General features: G+C 36.7%; 1 protein-coding gene across 1 annotated transcript in view; it reads left to right on the forward strand.

The window, feature by feature from the left end:
* Positions 1 to 19,793, forward strand: part of ARL15 (ADP ribosylation factor like GTPase 15) — a 462,946-nt gene that overhangs the window by 165,949 nt on the left and 277,204 nt on the right. The window contains exon 3 of the mRNA XM_004016996.5: positions 15,727 to 15,786. Within this exon, the coding sequence (XP_004017045.1) occupies positions 15,727 to 15,786 (60 nt within the window). The remainder of the gene's footprint in view (positions 1 to 15,726; positions 15,787 to 19,793) is intronic.

Here is a 19,793-nt window from a genome sequence, read left to right on the forward strand (position 1 = left end):
TTTTGAACTTGACAGCCTCCATGATATTATGTCAATTCCTATAAACATTTTTCTGTGTGTGCACACTCACATCCTGTTGATTCTGTTTCTTTGGAGAATGCTGAGTAATACAAAAAGGAAATCTTAACAACAGAGAAAAAAAATTATACAGAAACAAAGATAAGAGTGACATCAGATTTCTCACTGGAAACAATGCAAGGGAAAAGGCAGTGGAGTGCATCTTTAAACTATGAACGGGGGTGGGGGGTGGGGAAACTATCAGCCTATATCCAATGTCTCTCAAAAAGAAAGTAAAAATAAAGACTTTTTCAGATGTAAAAGTAGTGAAAATATTTATTGCTAGCAGACCTACATTATAAGACTAACATTATAAGAAAATGCTAAAGGAAGCTCCTCAAGCAGAAGAAAGATAATTCCAGATGGAAACCTGGATCTATACAAAGCAAAGTAACAAAAATTGTAATTACTGGATAATTATATAAGATTTAGTTCTTATTCAAATCTCTTTATAAGATAATTGTATAAATAAAAACAGCAATATATTGGGGGGTTTATAACATATAAATGTAAAATGTATGAGAACAATAGCATAAAAGTCACGGGGGGAAAAGGGAAGTATACTACTGTTATGTTCTTATATATGAAGTAGTTTAATAACATTTGAAGGCAGGAGGAGAAGGGGACTACAGAGGATGAGATGGTTGGATTGCATCACTGACTCAATGGACATGGGTTTGGGTGGACTCTGGGAGTTGGTGATGGACAGGGAGGCCTGGTGTGCTGCGATTCATGGGGTTGCAAAGAGTCGGACACAACTGAGCAACTGAACTGAACTGAACTGAACTGAAGGTAGGCTATAATAAATTAAAGGTATGTTATGAAGCCTAAAGCAACCACTAAAGTAACAAGCAAAATGTGAGAGCTAGTAAGGCAATAAATGAGATAAGACAGAATTACAAAAAATAGTTTTAAAAAAGACAGAAAAAGGAGAAACAAGAATATATGGGACAGATAGAAAACAAGCAAGGTGATACATTCAAATAGCAAGGTGATACATTCAAATAGCAAGGTGATACATTCAAATCTGACCATCAGTCATCAAATGCAGAAGGTTTAGATTCTTCAATGAAGAGACTGAAAATGATATGCTTAGATTAAAAGCAAGACCCAAGCAGGTTAAATGTAAGAAGATGGAAAAAGATATATGATGCTACTAGGGATCAAAAGAAAGTTGGTGTGGCTATATTATATCACACAAGGTAGACTTTAGAGCAGAGAATAGTTCTGGGGATAAAGAAGTTCATTTCATAATGATGAAGGGGGTCTGAATCAGAGGACATAATGATGCTAAAACATTTATGTATGTAATAATGGCTTCAAAATACGTATAGCAAAAACTGACAAAACCCACAATTACAAAGATTTCAATGCTTTTAATTATTGATAGAACACATATGAAGAAAATCAGCCAACAGGTAATAGACTTGAACAACAGCAACCTTGACCTGATTTACATTTATAGAACCCTCTACCCAAGAGCAACAGAGAATCGTCTTCTCAAATAAGACCATATTTGAGGGCATGAAACAAGTTTCAGTAAATTAAAAAGGATTAAAATACGTTGTCAGATCACAGTGGAATTGAATTAGATACCAATAACAGGATCGTCTCTGGAATATTAGCAATCAGTTGTGTCCGACTCTGTGCGACCCCATAGGCGGCAGCCCACCAGGCTCCCCTGTCCCTGGGATTCTCCAGGCAAGAACACTGGAGTGGGTTGCCATTTCCTTCTCCAGTTAGGAAACTGAACTACTTCTATATATCTAATGGATCAAATAAGAAATCAAAAGAGAAACTGTAAAGTATTTTACACAGAATAGAAATACAACGCATCAAAATTTATGAGATGTCTCTAAGCCTGGACAGTGGGGGCATTTCATAGCTTTAAACTCCTGAATCAGGAAAGAAGGCCCTTAAATCAGTGACCTCAGCCTCCACCTTAAGGAATGAGAAGAAGTGGCTAAACCCAAAGTAAGCAACAGAAAGGAAATAATAAGGATCAAAGTGAAAATCAGTGGAATAGAAAAACAATAGAGAAAACTCATTAGATCAACAGCTGGTTCTTTGAGAAGATCAATAAAATTTATAATAACTCTAGCCAAGCTGATGAGGAAAAAAAAAAAGATGGCACCAATTATAACATCAGAAATGAGAGAGGTTACATCAAGGTAGATTCTATAGATATTAGAAGGATAATAGAATATTATGAACAGGAGACTTCCCTGGCAACTCAGTGGTAACGAATCTGCCTGCCTGTGCAGGAGACACAGGTTTGATCCCTGGTCCGAGAAGATCCCACATGCCGCAAAACAACTAACTACTGAGCCAGTGCTCTAGAACTACTGAAAGCCTGTGTGCCTAAAGTCTGTGCACTGCAACAAAGGGTAACCCCCACTGTCTGCACCCAGAGAACGCCCCTGCACAGCAAGAAAGACCCAGCACAGTCCAAAAAAAAAAAAAATATATATATATATATATATATTTTAGAAAAGGATGTTATGAACAACTTTATGCCAGGAAATTTGACAACTTAAAAGGACAAATTCCTTGAAAGATAAATCATCAAAATTCATTCAAGAATAAATAGAACACCCAGATCTGTGGTTAGTAAAGAAATTGAAATTGTAGTTTTTTTTTAAAAAAAAAAACTAGTTGGTTTCACTGGTAAATTTTCTTGAACATTTGAAAGAGGAACTAATGCCAGTGCTATGTAACATCTTTCAGAAAATTGAAGAAGAGGGAAAACTTTCAAATTCCTTGTGTAAGACCAGCAAGTTTAATGTTAAAACCAGACAACAATAATACAAGAAAAGTAACATACCATATTCCTCATGAACATAGATGCCAAAAATGTAAACAAAAATCTAGCAAATAAAATCTAACAATAGTATATTAATAGGTATTATCCTTTAATATATCATGACCAAGTAACATTTATCCCGGGAATACAGGACTGGTTTCACATTCAAAAATAAATAAATTTAACTTACATTATCAGCTAGCTAATATTGATCATCTCAAGAGACAAAAACAAAAAACATTGATTTCTGATATGAAAAAAAGAGAAACTCTCACCAAAGTTGGAACAGAAAGGAATTTTCTCAACTCTTAAAGTCCATTTATAAAAATCTATAGCTGTTGTTATACTTAATGATGAAATACAAAACTTATTCCCAGTCAAATAAAGAATAAGACATGAATGTCTGTTATCACTGCTTCTGTTCAGCATTGTAGTGGAGATTCTAGGCAGTGCACCAGGCAAGAAAAAAGAAAGAAAGGGCCTCCAGATTGGCAAGGGATAAGTAGAACTTTGTATGTTTGCTATGTTTTCTATGTAGAAAATTTGATGAAATCTGCAATTTTACACCAATAAATGAAGAGATGGCTAATATGAATTTAGAGTTGATAGTTTTGGAGATGTGAAAATTTGAAGGGTAACTTCCATCATTAGTTTTGGAGAATGTTGTCTTTAAGACTAGAAGCAGACAGAATGATGGACAAATGTTAGCCAAATATTGAATTCATTCAGATAGATAAACAAATTCCCTGAACAGTTCAGTTCAGTTCAGTCGCTCAGTTGTGTCCGACTCTTTGCGACCCCATGAATCGCAGCACGCCAGGCCTCCCTGTCCATCACCAACTCCCGGAGTTCACTCAGACTCGCATCCGTCAAGTCAGTGATGCCATCCAGCCATCTCATCCTCTGTCGTCCCCTTCTCCTCCTGCCCCTAATCCCTCCCAGCATCAGAGTCTTTTCCAATGAGTCAACTCTTCACATGAGGTGGCCAAAGTACTAGAGTTTCAGCTTTAGCATCATTCCTTCCAAAGAAATCCCAAGGCTGATCTCCTTTGGAATGGACTGGTTGGATCTCCTTGCAGTCCAAGGGACTCTCAAGAGTCTTTTCCAACACCACAGTTCAAAAGCATCAATTCTTCGGTGCTCAGCCTTCTTCACAGTCCAACTCTCACATCCATACATGAATGGAAAGTTAGTGTATGGAAATCCAAAGGTCCACATATAAACAAATGTCACAAATTCAAGTGGGACATTATTAAGAGATGAGAGATGATACCACTCTAATGGCAGAAAGTGAAGATGAACTATAGAGCCATTTAATGAGGGTAAAAGAGGAGAGTGAAGAAACTGGCTTAAAACTCAATATTCAAAATACTAAATTCATGGCATCTGGTCCCATCATTTCATGGCAAATAGATGGGGGAAAAGTGGAAACAGTGGCAGATTTTATTTTGGGGGAGTCCCAAAATCACTGTGGAAGGTTACTGCAGCCACGAAATATAAAGGATGCTTGCTCCTTGGAAGAAAATCTATGACAAATGTAGATAGCATGTTAAAAGAGAGACATCACTTTGCCGACAAAGATCCATATAGTCAAAGCTGAGGTTTTTCCAGTAGTCATGTACAGATGTGAGAGTTGAACCATAAAGAAGCCTGAGCACTGAAGAATTGATGCTTTTGAACTGTGATGCTGGAGAAGGCTTTTGAGAGTCCCTTGGACAGCAAGGAGATCAAACCAGTCTATCCTAAAGGAATTCAACCCTGAATATTCATTGGAAGGACTGATGTTGAAGCTCCATTACACTGGCCACCTGATATGAAGAACCAATTCATTGGAAAAGACTCTGATGTTGCGAAAGATTGAAGCAGGAGGACAAGGGGGAGACAGGATGTGATGGCAGGGTGGCATCACCAGCTCAATGGATATGAGTTTGAGCAAACTCCAGAAGATAGTGAAGGAGAGGGAAGCCTGGTGTGCTGCAGTTCATAGGGTAGCAAAGAGTCGGACATGACTTAGCAGCTGAACAACAACAGATGGTAAAAAGGTAAAAGTGTAAGGAAACAGAGCTTGTCCTAGGTAACACTGATAAGGGAAGAAAGAGCTCTGTGTGCTGGTAGAAAGAGGACAGAAAAGCATGTAAGAAAATGTTGGAGCCCAGAGAAGACTTTTCTTAACAAAGGTGAGGTTCCCTGGATTCAGTGGGAGGGCCTTGTAATGATTAAGGGAGAGCAGAGTTTGGGCAGGAGGTGTGAAGTGAGGATATAGAAGAGAAGGGGTAGATGCTTGTTGGTTGAGTCTGTGTGTTTATTGTAACTAATGAAGGTGGGCAAGATGTTAGAGAAACTAGTGGTGACAGAGGAAGGAGGGGTGGAGGCAAAGGATAGCTAAGCAGGATGATTTCAGTTATCAGTGGACTCATAGAACCCCAGTCCGGATAGACATTGCTGCTGTGCTCAAACTCAGCTTCCAGTTCCTTTTGTTGTATATGTATGTAACTGAAAAAGAACAGAGGAGGTAGAAGAAAGGTCTTCTAATAAATGACAGAACCCAGTGATGGAGGTCGGAAAGGCACACGTCCGTGTGAACATTCGATGGGGAGATGGGAAAACAGTCACAGGAGGCCTATGAAGAATAATGTACACAGTGAAGGAGCAAGAGAACCTAACTATATGAAAATTTCGAAAGACTGGAAAGCTAAAATTCAGAGGAGAAATATAAGTAAAAGCAATGCTACTGAGAAATATTTGTATAAGATGTTATAGGCAGGAGTTTATGACTGTCCCATTTAGAGAATTCAGTCACATTCTCAAATAGTACCGAGAATCTAATTAATAAATTAAGCTAGGTTCACAGAGATATTCATAAAAAGAATTAATGGGAAACAGAAAGGTACAGCCTTATCAGAAGTCAATTTTACTAGAAAAGGAATAAAATGTTAATTTTATAGCTAAATTCACCAGACTTTTCATTTTGTCCCAATGCTGTGAAGATTGTGGTTCCCTTCATATGCACATGAATTAATGCTGACATTGTGATTGGTGTTGCCTCCCCTCTTTTTTTGGAAAGCAGTTATTCATGTAAATTAAAGGTTACCAAAATATTTACATCTCTTGGCCTAGTAATAGTGTCAACTGAGAATTTACTGTAAGCATGTAATTTCAGAGAAACTATATCAACAAATGATTGCCACATTTTGTATAACTGAAACTTTAAAGTAATTTAAATGTTCTGTATCAAAGGAGTCTGTTAATTAACTTGTAGTACATCAATTGAAATGATCACATATTGAGAAACATATACAGCCTTCTGTAGAAGGAAATTAAATTTACATTTTGAAAATTAAACCTTGCAAAACTGTTTTTAAATTGAAAATGGGAAAAAATGTAAAAAATAACAATAGGCTTTGTTGGTATGGTCAAATTACGTGTGACATTTTGTTCTATTAAATTATTTCTCTATTTTATAGTGTTTCGATTCTATCAAGCCAATTAAAAATGAAATATTTGTTGGGAGAGTTTGGAGCAGTTGAAAAGATAAATTGAGAATTCGTTTCTTAAAATGAAAACACATCACAAGAAGGATATGTCTATTTAATTCAGCAAGGCAAGAATCCCTGCCTTTTCTTCATAAGTCAAGGGAATCCAAACTGTGTTGGATTGTTAACTTCAGCAGTCTTTTACTTTGACATACTTTTTAAAAGATACTTAAATTGTCAAAACTCAAAGGACCAAGAAATCCTGCAAAAAGCAGGTCCTGCTGATATAGGGGAAAAAGTTGAGTAGCTTGCACATTGGTCTAGAAACAAAAGTGAACTTTGTCCAGAGTGAATTCCTTGACTGTATAACAGCACAAAGAATTTGTTGATAAAAGGGGATGTTAACCTGTAGGTTACACAGTATTCACTTTTTTTTTTAAACCAGAGGAGTGGAGTCTATAGGTTTAGGATAATACATTGTTGTAACACAGAGAACAATCAAGAGAAAATTGAACAGTTGGAATTGAAAAAGGTTGAAAAATCTCTTCTAGGGATGTATATTACTGCATTTGAAAGTTTGTGAAGTGTTATGTCATTCAGCTAAAATAGAAAATAATTATAATTTGAAAGAAATACAGAAAGTTTATGAAAATTTGAAGATTTCAATAACTTGAGTATTTTGTGCATACATGTTAGGAAATAAATTAGAAAGTCAGCTTTTGTATCTGCTAAAGGATTGTGTTTTATAAATGCTGATAGATTAAATTTCCTTTTATGATGTTGAAATCATATTTAAAATTTCACTAGACCGTTGTCCAAACATCACAAAACTACGATGGCCATTAATCATGCCCTTGGTTCAAGTCAAGGCTACCAGATCTGTAGAATGTCTTTCCTTTAGCAGTTCTTTAGTGATCCAGGGATCTGAGAAGCACACACAGTATCTGTGTACAAATGTGCAGACTTGCGTATGTGTTACGGGAGGTGGGGGAAGGGTGGAGGTTGGTCTGTAGGTCCAAGTAAAATACTTATGTGTTCCACACAATGAGTAAAAATAGACTAACCTCCCTCCCAAACCTAATTTTGTTACGATCTCAGTAATGCTTTCCCTGCATAAAAATTTTCGAATCCATCTCCCTTGTATCACGGGCTTTTTTGGATTTAAGGACTCAAAGACAAAAACTGAGTCTATGCAAACAATTATTTCCCCAAAGAGTTACTAAGTCATATATTTATTAAAATTTGTGGGGTTAAATCTTAGGGGAGGTTTCAGTCTTACTAATGTAGCTTAAATAGGCCAGGAAAAAATGACTACGTAACTTAGGCTTCAGCCATCAAATTGTTTGAATGGAGTCAGGAGACCTACCCATGAGCCCTTCAGCCAAATACTGGAGGCCATTGATGATTGACTCAGTTGTTACTGTTATTCCCTCCTCCTTGTTTAATACAAATAGTGGAATCTAAATGTTAGGGGGGAATTCAAAATCAGTAGAAAAAAGTGGCTGGAGAGTCTAAGAGCTGTCAACTAGGACTTCTAGGACCCTGTCTTGTCCCATCCACTCACTGCCTCCTTGTGAAAAGAGCATCAGAGGAATGCTTTTGTTTTTTTGAAGAAGCAACAGAGCAAGCACCCTGTCATGACTGAGTCAGGTGAACATTTTCCCTCACCTCCTAAGGTCATAGTTTTATTAATATCTAATAAAAAGTACTCTCTAAACTCATACTATTACTTTTATTTCATTAATAAGGCAATGTAGTACAGACCTGAGAACACAAAAATCAAAAGAGATTCCTTGTGTTGGATTATTTAGAAAACAGGAGGGGAAATAAATTAGTGGGCTCATTAAGTATATGTGTATTTTTCCAGTCAGCTCCACCAATCTTTAGGTTCAAAACTGGACAAAATAGTATAAAATACATCAGCTTGTTGGTATATGGAGGAGGTGCTATAGGGTGGAGTTCTGGTGGACTGATGAGACCTGAGTTCAGGTTTTAAATGCAGCACTTAGCCCTTTTGTCTACATCTATAACCCTTCTAGGCTTCATTTTCTTCCTGGAGCAGTAGTTATTCATTAATTTAAGGATTGTCATAACAGCTAAATTAGGATATACAGTTGTCTCTTGGTATCTGAGGGGGACTGGTTCCATGACCACCCTCCCCTACAATGGATACCAAAATTTGAATATGCTCAAATCCTTTATATAAAAATACAGTATTTGTATGTAACCTACACACATCTTCCTGTATGCTTCAAATTATCTTTAGATTACTGATAATACCTAATACAATGTAAATGGTTGCCTGTGTGCAGCAAATTGAAGTTTTGCTTCTTGGAATTTTCTGGAATTTTTTTTCCCAAGTATTTTTGATCTGCAGTTAGTTGAATATGTGGATGCAGAACCCTTGGATGTGGAGGGCTGACAAATATAAATGCTTCACACAGATCTTTAAACTTTGTTAGATATTTTGAACTATCTCCTGAGAAGTGAGAAGCTATCAGACCCTTTTAACTAGGTGAATGATGTGAACAGAGGTTCATTTCAGGAAAACACTTCTGGTATATGAGGATGATGGAGGAGGCTGATAACAGAGTTTCGTTAGGAGGCTCACTAGATGGTTTGATCAAAGTTGTACTGTGAGGATGGAGAGAAGTAGGCATGTTTGAGAACTACTAGGCAGATGAAACTGAAAGGCTTTGGTGACTGGTTGATTGAAAAGGAAAGAAATGTTAAGGAGGACCACAAATATTTAGTCTCTGGAAGTCCTCAATAAATGTTTGTTTTTGATTGTGTCTTCAGCAACTCTTACTTTTACCACTGCTTTCTAATATACCTGAACTTGAGGCCACACATGATTTTGATTGGGAGAAAGCTTTCAGTGGGCATTTGATAACCATTAGTAATTCCAGTTTTTAGTTTTACTTTTTAGAAAAAAAAAAAAAGCACTTTATAGCACTGAGTACTATTTGCCTCTACAAATGGGGAATCTGAGACACGGAGGAATTTAATAACTTGCAAAGACAGTTAGTAATGGTAGACCCAGAATTTGAACCCAGACGTTCTTACTGTGGAGCCTATGCAATCCACGGATTTTTATTCTTCAGAGTGATCCTTCAAAAGAAGTGTTTTGATGAATTGACCTTTGTATCTCTACTAAATATTAATTTCCCTTCTCGACCTCATCCAATTCAGTGTAAAGGAATAAAATACAGTGGATCTGATGGTTCTTCTTGATTGCCCTTTTGGTGAACCAAAAATGTGTCCTTACATTTTAATTCTTCTTAATCCTTGCAAACAGGATGAATAACATAGAAAAATATTGCTTCTCTTCTATGAATAGTACATTCTCTGGACTAGTTATCTAGGCTTCATCCTCTGAACATTAATTATCCCAGCTATATTGTAAAAATAATATGAAGACAGCAAAGTGGAAGACTACATATACCTTTGCAGTATAAATCTAGCCACACATGTTCTATGTGAAGAGAAAACATTTATGAGTATTCTGAAGGAACATTTATATGCCTATAAATAACATTGCTGGTTTACTTTGCTTACGGTGAATGCTAGAGGACATTTTTGTAGTCTGTGCAAGGATTCAAGATGGGAATCATCATATAATCTGCCTGTTAAATCAGTAAATTTCTAAAGTTGTATTTTGCATATGGGTGTGGCAGTTTCCAAAAAAAATGCTACTTCCTTCTGGGTGCCTGCATATTGTCAGCTTTTAAGAATCAAAGCAGATTAAACTTTGCTAGTATGCTCCGTAACTATTTCCTTTTCAAAGTTGGGGTTTGTCCCATTTCTCTGGAAAATTCATAGTTGGGTTTGTACTGAACATAACCACTGGTAGACTGTTTAGCACTTACATAGGGTTTTTGTTTTCAGGATTTCATAATCATTGCCTTTTAATCCATTTGACACCCCTGTAAGGTAGGCAGATAAATTCAAGCATCTAAGTCTCCCGTGGGCAGATTTCAGTGCCAGCATGAGTATTGTGATTGGCACTAAGTTTCCTAAACTTCCCAGAGGCCAGACAGCTGGAGAGGCTTTCCTACAGGTCAAGATACATGCCAGTGTGTCAGCCACAGGGCACTGCCCTCTACTGCTCCTGCTGTTTTGCTAAGATTCAGTGACTGCATCTACCATTAACCACAATGCTATGCCCACTGTGTCTGTCTGCATTAAAGCCACTCTAAAAGAGTATGTTTTGAAAGATTCTTAAGGAGCCCAACAAACATTTATGTTCTGTAAAGCTGTGGTTTTTCCAGTAGTCATGTATGGATGTGAGAGTTGGACCATAAAGAAGGCTGAACACCACAGAACTGATACTTTTGGACTGTGGTGCTGGAGAAGACTCTTGAGAGTCTCTTGGACTGCAGGGAGATCAAACCAGTCAATCCTAAGGGAAATGAACACTGAATATTCACTGGAAGGACTGATACTGAAACTGAAGCTCTAGTACTTTGGCCACTGATGCGAAGAGCCAACTCATTAGAAAAGACCCTGATGCTGGGAGAGATTGAGGGCAAGTGGAGAAGGGGGCAACAGAGGATGAGATGGTTGGATGACATCACCAACTCAATAGACATGAGTTTGAGCATACTCTGGGAGATAGTGAAGGACAAGGAACCCTGGTGTGCTGCGGTTCATGGGATCGCCAAGAGTCAAGACTTGACTTAGCGACTGGACAACAGTAACAACACAACAAATTTCAACTGTTTACACTCCGGTTGAGCATCAGTTCAGTTCAGTCGCTCAGTCATGTCCGACTCTTTGCGACCCCATGAATCGCAGCACACCAGGCCTCCCTGTCCATCACCAACTCCCAGAGTTCACTCAGACTCATGTCCATTGAGTCAGTGATGCCATCCAGCCATCTCATCCTCTGTCGTCCCCTTCTCCTCCTGCCCCGAATCCCTCCCAGCATCAAAGTCTTTTCCAATGAGTCAACTCTTCGCATGAGGTGGCCAAAGTACTGGAGCTTCAGCTTTAGCATCATTCCTTCCAGAGAAATCCCAGGGTTGATCTCCTTCAGGATGGACTGGTTGGATCTCTTTGCAGTCCAAGGGACTCTCAAGAGTCTTCTCCAACACCACAGTTCAAAAGCATCAATTCTTCGGCACTCAGCCTTCTTCACAGTTCAACTCTCACATCCATACATGACCAGAGGAAAAACCATAGCCTTAACTAGACTGACCTTAGTCAGCAAAGTAATGTCTCTGCTTTTGAATATGCTATCTAGGTTGGTCCTAACTTTTCTTCCAAGGAGTAAGCGTCTTTTAATTTCATGGCTGCAGTCACCATCTGCAGTGATTTTGGAGCCCCGAAAAATAAATTCTCTCACTGTTTCCACTGTTTCCCCATCTATTTCCCATGGAGTGATGGGACCGGATGCCATGATCTTTGTTTTCTGAATGTTGAGCTTTAAGCCAACTATTTTGCTCTCCTCTTTCACTTTCATCAAGAGGCTTTTTAGTTCCTCTTCGCTTTCTGCCATAAGGGTTGTGTCATCTGCATATCTGAGATTATTGATATTTCTCCAGGCAATCTTGATTCCAGCTTGTGTTTCTTCCAGTCCAGCGTTTCTCATGGTGTACTCTCCATATATGTTAAATAAGCAGAGTGACAATATACAGCCTTGACATACTCCTTTTCCTATTTGGAACCAGTCTGTTGTTACATGTCCAGTTCTAACTGTTGCTTCCTGACCGGCATACAGATTTCTCAAGAGGCAGGTCAGGTGGTCTGATATTCCCATCTCTCTCAGAATTTTCCATAGTTTATTGTGATCCACACAGTCAAAGGCTTTGGCATAGTCATTAAAGCAGAAATAGATGTTTTTCTGGAATTCTCTTGCTTTTTCCATGATCCAGCAGATGTTGGCAATTTGATCTCTGGTTCCTCTGCCTTTTCTAAAACCAGCTTGAACATCAGGAAGTTCACGGTTCACGTATTGCTGAAGCCTGGCTTGGAGAATTTTGAGCATTACTTTACTAGCGTGTGAGATGAGTGCAACTGTGCGGTAGTTTGAGCATTCTTTGGCATTGCCTTTCTTTGTGATTGGAATGAAAACTGACCTTTTCCAGTCCTGTGGCCACTGTTGAGTTTTCCAAATTTGTTGGCATATTGAGTGCAGCACTTTCACAGCATCATCTTTCAGGATTTGAAATAGCTCTACTGGAATTCCATCACCTCCAGTTGAGCATAAAGTCCAACAAAGGTACTTTTCATTCAGTGATAACACTCATGGCTCCAACTAAGTACTTAGATTAATCAATGAGCAGCAGAATTTCTGTCTTAGGAGTCTATAATATATTCAGGTAGGGAAAAAAATATGTGTACCTGATGATTAAATCATCAACATGGCATCAATTGAAATATAAAGTTGGCAGTTTAATGTAGTATGCTTATTTGTACCAGGCTCTATGATAAAGATAATACATGCATTATCACAACTTTGTGACGTAGATACTATCATCCTGGTTTACAAACAGTGAAAACCAAGGCTAGTAAGTTGACCACAGTCATAGAGCTTCTGACTCCTAGGTAGAAGGTAATGTATAGAATCTTTAGGCTCTAGGGCAATATACAACAGAGGAGTGGTAATAACAGAGTGGAGTATATAATAAGGCATATATTAACTTGTTTATGTATAAAGTAAAACAAAACCATGTAAAAGAATTGTTTTTACACATGTAGTAGTTTACATCTTTTTACCTTTCTCAGCACTTTTTAACTTTTCTAGCACTTGCTTTAATGAAAGTATTTGTATGTTTTCCCTTCTACCTTGTTGACAGTTTCTTGAAAGGATGACTGTGTCTTATTTATCTTGTAATTGTATGTATTAAATAATGCTTAATGCCTTAAATCTATTGGGTGCTCAGGAATTACTCAGTAAGCTTTAAAAATTAGTAGAGCTTTTACCCAGAGATAAACCAATGCACCTAAGGGCAACTTATCTTTGACAAAGGAGTCAAAAATATACAGTGGAGAAAAGACAGCCTCTTCAATAAACATTACTGGGAAAACTGGACAGCTAGTTTTTCTTTCATGTAAAAGAATGAAACTAGAATACTTTCTAATACCATATGCAAAAATAAAATAGATTAAAGACTTAAATGGAAGGCCAGAAATGATAAAACTCAGGTGAAAACCTGCAGTACACTCTTTGACATGTATCACAGCAAGATTTTCTTTAACCCACCTCCTAGAGTACTGGAAATAAAAACAAAAATAAACAAATGAGACCTAATTAAACTTCAAAGCTTTTGCAAAGGAAACAACAAACAAGATTGAAAGCCAGCCCTCAGAATGGGAGAAAATAATTGCAAATGAAACAACCTACAAAGGATTAATTTCTAGAATATATAAGCAGTTCATACAGCTCAATACCTAAAAAACAAAGAGCTCTATCAGAAAACGAGCAGAAGACCTAAACAGACTTTTTTTTCCAGAGAAGACATACAGATGGCCAATAAACACAAAAAAAGATGCTCAACATCACTAGTTATTAGAGAAATACAAATCAAAATTACAATGAGGTATCACCTCACTCCGGTCAGCAAAAAAATCTACAAACAATGAATGCTGAAGAGGATGTGGAGAAAAGGGAATCTTCTTGCATTGTGTGTGGTTTTTTTTTTTTTTTTTCCAATTTGCAGTCTTTATTTTATTTTTTCATATTTTCTTGGCTGTGCCACATGGCATGTGGAATCTTAGTTCCCTGACCAGGGATCAAACCCGTGCCCCTTGCGTTGGAAGCCCAGAGTGGTAACCGCTGGAGTGCCAGGGAAGTCCCCTTCTTGCCTTGTTGATGGAAAAGTGATACAGCCTCTATGGAGAACAGTATGGAGATTCCTTAAAAAACTAGAATAAAACTACCATATGACCCAGTAGTCCCACTAATGGGCATACAGCCTGAGGAAACCATAATTTAAAAAGATACTTGGACCCCAGCGTCCATTGCAGCACTGTTTACAATAGCGAGGACATGGAAGTAGCCTAGATGTCCATTGGCAGGTAAATGGATAAGGAAGGTATGGTACCTATATACAATGGAGTATTACTCTGCCATGAAAAGGAATGCATTTAAGTCAGTTCTAATGAGGTGGATGAACCTAAAACCTAGTATACAGAGTGGTCAGAAGAAAGACAAAAATATCATATATTAATGCATATATGTGGAATCTATAAACATGGTACTGATGATCCTATTTGCAAGACAGTAATGGAGATGCAGACATAAAAAACAGAATAGTGGACAGAGTGGGGGAAGGAGAAGGTGAGACGAATTGAGAGAGTAGCATTGAAACATATGTATTACCATATGTAAAATAGATGGCCAGTGGGAATTTGCTGTATGATGCAGGGAGCTCAAACCTGGTGCCCTGTGACAACCTTGAGTAGTGGGATGGGGTGGCAGGTGGCAGGGAGGCCCAAGAGTTTCAGGGGGACATATACCTGTGCTGATTCATGTTGATATATGGCAGAAACCAATACAACATTGTAAATCAATTATCCTCCAATTAAAAATATTTTTTAAATTATTAAAAAAATTTTTTTAAGTAGTAGAGCTTTTAATTGAAAAAGAAGTAAGTGTATATGCAAAACATTTAAATGAAACTAAAGAACTGCTACTATTTAAGATTTATACCTTGTTCTCCCCCATTATTTGTTCCAGTTTCTTATGGATCATTTCAGAAATATTCAGTATATGTATTTGTATGTGTGTGTATAGGTAAATGTACATTCACTTTACACCTGAATTGATTCTTAGATTATGATAATTAAGTCCTAAATACAGAATTAATCATAGCACTATATGCAGAATACACTTTGATAACAAAAGACATTTATTAAGTGCATTATAAAATGCATAAATGGGTAATTATGATTGTACATCTAAGAAAAATTTATGTATGACTTTAACCATGTCCTTGAGAGAAAATACTAACATAAATACTATGTAATTCCAATACAAGATGGTTATAATTTAGATACTTTAGGGTTGCTAAGTTATATGTGAGGGAAAATTAACTTTAGGAATTAGATGTAAAGATCATGGTAAATTTAATATTTTCTTTGGAGTTTCTCTATGCTTTCAAATGTCTTTCTCACAACTGGTAAAATTTACAAAGAGCTACTATGTATGAAGGAATGAGGCAGTATTTGGAAGAAAAGAGTTATATTTTGCTGTAGCATACAACTGTATTTTACAAAATGATAGAAGATAATACTAAGTTATAATTTATCTTGAAAATTATGTGTTCCTGGTGTAAAAATGAGCTATGAAAAATAGTTCTTCATCTGCCAAAAAGAGAGAATTTGAGAATCTTATGCATTTTTAAAAGTTAAGTTGCTAATTCTTTGTTTATTGTTTTCTAATTGTAGGTTTTAGTATAAAAGCAGTGCCATTCCAGAATGCCATCTTGAATGTAAAAGAACTTGGAGGTATATCATATATCTTTTCTATGTCTGACTCTAACTTCTACTAAGTTCATATTAATGTGTTACATATAATTAGAACATGATGGTGAGGTATTATTCTAGAAGGTGACTTATTTTTACCTTTTCTCTTGATAATACGTTTCCTAGAAATTTTTTTTCTTTATATATATTAAAGGTAGTTGAGTTCTAATTGACATAAACATAATGTATGTTTATTTATGTAGTGCTACACTGCTAGTACCATTTCATACTTTATACTCATGGTTTTGCTTCTCTTATGACATTTATTCTTGAATGGAAAAAGTGAAGAGTTTTAATATAGTCATAGAAAAAAGCTATACATTATGCAAAGAACTGTATTTTAGAGTAGTTTGTCTTCCTATTGCAGGTTTTATTGTATTAGATCTTTTTCGCATGTGTTTGTTCTGATAATAAATCTTTGCCAATAGGTTCTTTGTTGGTCGAGCACATTTATTGGATAGGCTTTACCCCAAATTGTACACCACTCAGTCTTTCATTGCACTCTCTGTCTAGGATGTTTTTGATATTATTTTATGTCGGTCAGGGTCTTAACCCATGTAAGTAGGTTAACAAAGAAATCAGTCAATTCAGTGAACCTGCTAAGGTCTCTAATGGCATAGGAAAATGATAAGTCCTCTGGAGTTCAGTATGGTATGGGTGAGTTTAATGACTTAGAAGAGAGTTCTCTTCCATCTCTTTAACCACTTTGTGATATTGACCTTATTCTGTTTTTTTTTTTTTTTTTAAGCTCATTCTGTGACCTATTATTAGATTGATGAAATTAAAACCCAGACCTTATGCCATCTTAAGAGTTTTTTATGCCTTCTTATTTTTATATAATGATGTATTGGCTGATCTTTCCAAGTTTACTTCTGTCAGTCTGTTTTATAGCCACTTTGACTTTAGTAGTATTAATATTTAAAATAAACTATGGCTGATAAATTCTGATTTTTCTTTGACATTGGTTTTGTCATTTTGACTGAAAAAGTGATAAAACATGAATGTTCTTATAATAGAAAAATTTTCTGTGCAAAAATTGTAAGACTTGTATTAAATATTTTAATAGTACTTTGTGGCTTCAGAGAACATAGTATAAACATCCATGGAATCAAATTGAATGGTTTGAGAATTCTATTATTTTTAAATATTACTGATACTTAATAATAATATTATTACTAGGCTAGATGCAAAATTTTTATTAAATACCCTCCAGATGTAAGAAACTATTGATTAATTAAGATGTTTATTATTAATGTTTACTTCGATGATATAAAAAAATGTATAATGCATCTTAACAATTTTTTTAAAGTGCAGAATTTATTATAATCTTAACTGTGCCATCGAAACTCAGTACAGTTCAAAAGATCACATTAGAGGAAAGGGGTGTATAAGGTGGGAATCCATCTGTTCCCAAGCAGGGTTTAATTTTGTTGGAAGAACTGTGTATGCCCTAGCAATTACTGAAATGGAAATTACAATGGAGAGGATACTATAGAGTTTGGTGGAAATACTTCAGTTGTGCCTCTTGCATGATGAAATGGAGAGATGTAGGTACACGATAGAGCTTCAGGGTTGGGATCCATACATTGGTTTCAGACTAGTGATGTGTGGTGCTTGGCAGGTGGTGTTGAAGAGCAGATTACTCCCTTAAGCACTGATTCTTCTACCCCTGAAAATTTAATAGCTGTTTTCAGTTGAGAGGCTATCTCAAGGAGGTGATTTTCTGCATAGAATCTATTTGTGTATCCTATGTTGTGTGCTCAGAAGCAAGCAGTGGAGGAAGTTCAGTCTTTGACTTTTTACTCACTAATTCCTTTACTCAACAAATATTTTTTTGAGCACCTCCTCTACCTGGGGTAGGACTGGGCCCTAGATCAGCCAAGAATGCATGAAAAGCAGACTAACATACATAGAGAGTATAGTTTTCATAGGATTTAGGTAAATCTTATATCCCAAGAGGCTCATCCCAATATAAGATATGAGGCCTTTAGGGAAAATTATGACCTCCTAAAATTAAATTGTTTGAGAGGAAGTTGCTTGACCCAAGAATTTCTAAGTTCAAGAGGAAAGAGTTGAGAATTTTAAAATCAATGTGTGAAGATGTGAAGCTGTTATTTACCAGTAGAGAGTTAACTCAGAAGACAGGTTAATTGGAATTCAACCAGGTTGTCAATCCAGGAGAAGATACTGAAATCAAGGAAGAAACTCAAGAAGATAGGTGTAAAGGTAGGCAGATACTAAGAGCCCGAACTTGCTGAAGTTTGGAATGCTCTGCTGCTTCTCCTAGGGTTAATTCAGGAGATTGGCCCAGCCCATTTCTCCCTTCTAATTCCTTCCTCTACCCTTTTCACATGGTTCCAAGGTTTTCCATCACTTACTCCTAACCTCTCTTACATTTCTTACTTCTTCAAAATAGGAAGAAGCATGAGCTTGTGTTCCTTATCTAGTAAGAAATGGTTTAGAATGAAATAATAACTAATGGAGTTAAATGAAAGCCACTTTTGGTAGGTCTTACTATAAATAGCAAACCTTATGTTCACACAGACACTGATGTGTGTGTGTGTGTGTGTGTGTGTGTGTGTACTACCTAATTTATATTAGAGAGAATTCTATGCTGTTATCAATTTTCTCTTTTATGAGGATATTTCTTATATCTTGCACCCAAAAATTCCTATAAATTTCATTCATAGCAATTTTCTCAAGTGATCTTTTCCTGCTGTTCATGCAGTCATTCTAGCACAGTTATTTGTGTGTCAAGCATGATTCGAGGGACTGGGAATAAACAGTATTTAAAAAGAGACCTGTGGTTCAGTGATAGAGACATTTATGAAAACCAATATTTGAAATTAATTTTGAAAGTAACGAAATTAAGAGGGAAGTAAATATAAAGAATGACACAAAGAGACAATCCAGCCTGGTGATATGATGGGTGAGTCCTGTTTACACTATTTTGAGAATGACCTGTTCTCCTCATCTTACCTGTCCCACTCATCAGGCTGTACTGATTACTCTAGAACTCTAAAATTTCTTCTATTTTCTTTCCGTACACATTCTCACTTAATCTTTGCAACTTCATGCCTAGAGAGTAGATGCTGTTATTATCTGACAGATAGTGAGACACAGGACATCTAGACACAGGTCAAGTGGTTTGTTCAAAGTTATTAGGAGAAGGATTTCTGGGAGTCGATCTAGCCCTTAACTAGGGTACCCTGTACATAAAGCATTTTACCCAGTGCCTGGCACAAAAGAAGTGCTCCCAGGTATTGTCTGCTGCTGTTCCTACCACTAGTATATGAACAATTTAAGGTTTTCACATGTTGGTATTATTTTCATTAACACTGTATTGATTACACATGAACACTCTGCTCTGCTCAAAACTGCAGGATGTTATCCCTAATCATTGCAGCTGCTTTTATTATTCATTTTCTGTCTTTCTTTCTTTATTTAGAGGTCAGCTCTCCTCCATTTTAATTGTGACTCTCGTGCTGTAGTCATGCTCTCCTCTTCTGATTTCTTCAAGACTGCCTTCTGAAGCAGAGTCTTCACTTATTCTAGGTAGTTTCCAAAACTTACAGAATTTACCATAAACTTGCAATTTTCATACTCTTTTATTTTTTCTAATTCAGTCAACAAATATTTACTGAATACCTATTATATGCTCAGGCCGAGTTCTAGAAAATGTTGGTGGTTATAGTGGAATGTGGAGTTAGGTGGGCCTTAGGAAGTATCACTATGAACAAAGCTAGTGGAGGCGATAGAATTCCTGTTGAGCTATTTCAAATTCTAAAATATGATGCTGTGAAAGTGCTGCACTCAATATGTCAGCAAATTTGGAAAATTCAGCAGTGGCCACAGGACTGGAAAAGGTCAGTTTTCATTCCAATCACAAAGAAAGGCAATGCCAAAGAATGCTTAAACTACCAATCATCTCAAATGCTAGTAAAGTAATGCTCAAAGTTCTCCAAGCCAGGCTTCAGCAATACATGAAC

The sequence above is a fragment of the Ovis aries genome, chromosome 16 (assembly GCF_016772045.2).
Source record: "Ovis aries strain OAR_USU_Benz2616 breed Rambouillet chromosome 16, ARS-UI_Ramb_v3.0, whole genome shotgun sequence".
Classification (NCBI taxonomy): Eukaryota; Metazoa; Chordata; class Mammalia; order Artiodactyla; family Bovidae; genus Ovis; species Ovis aries.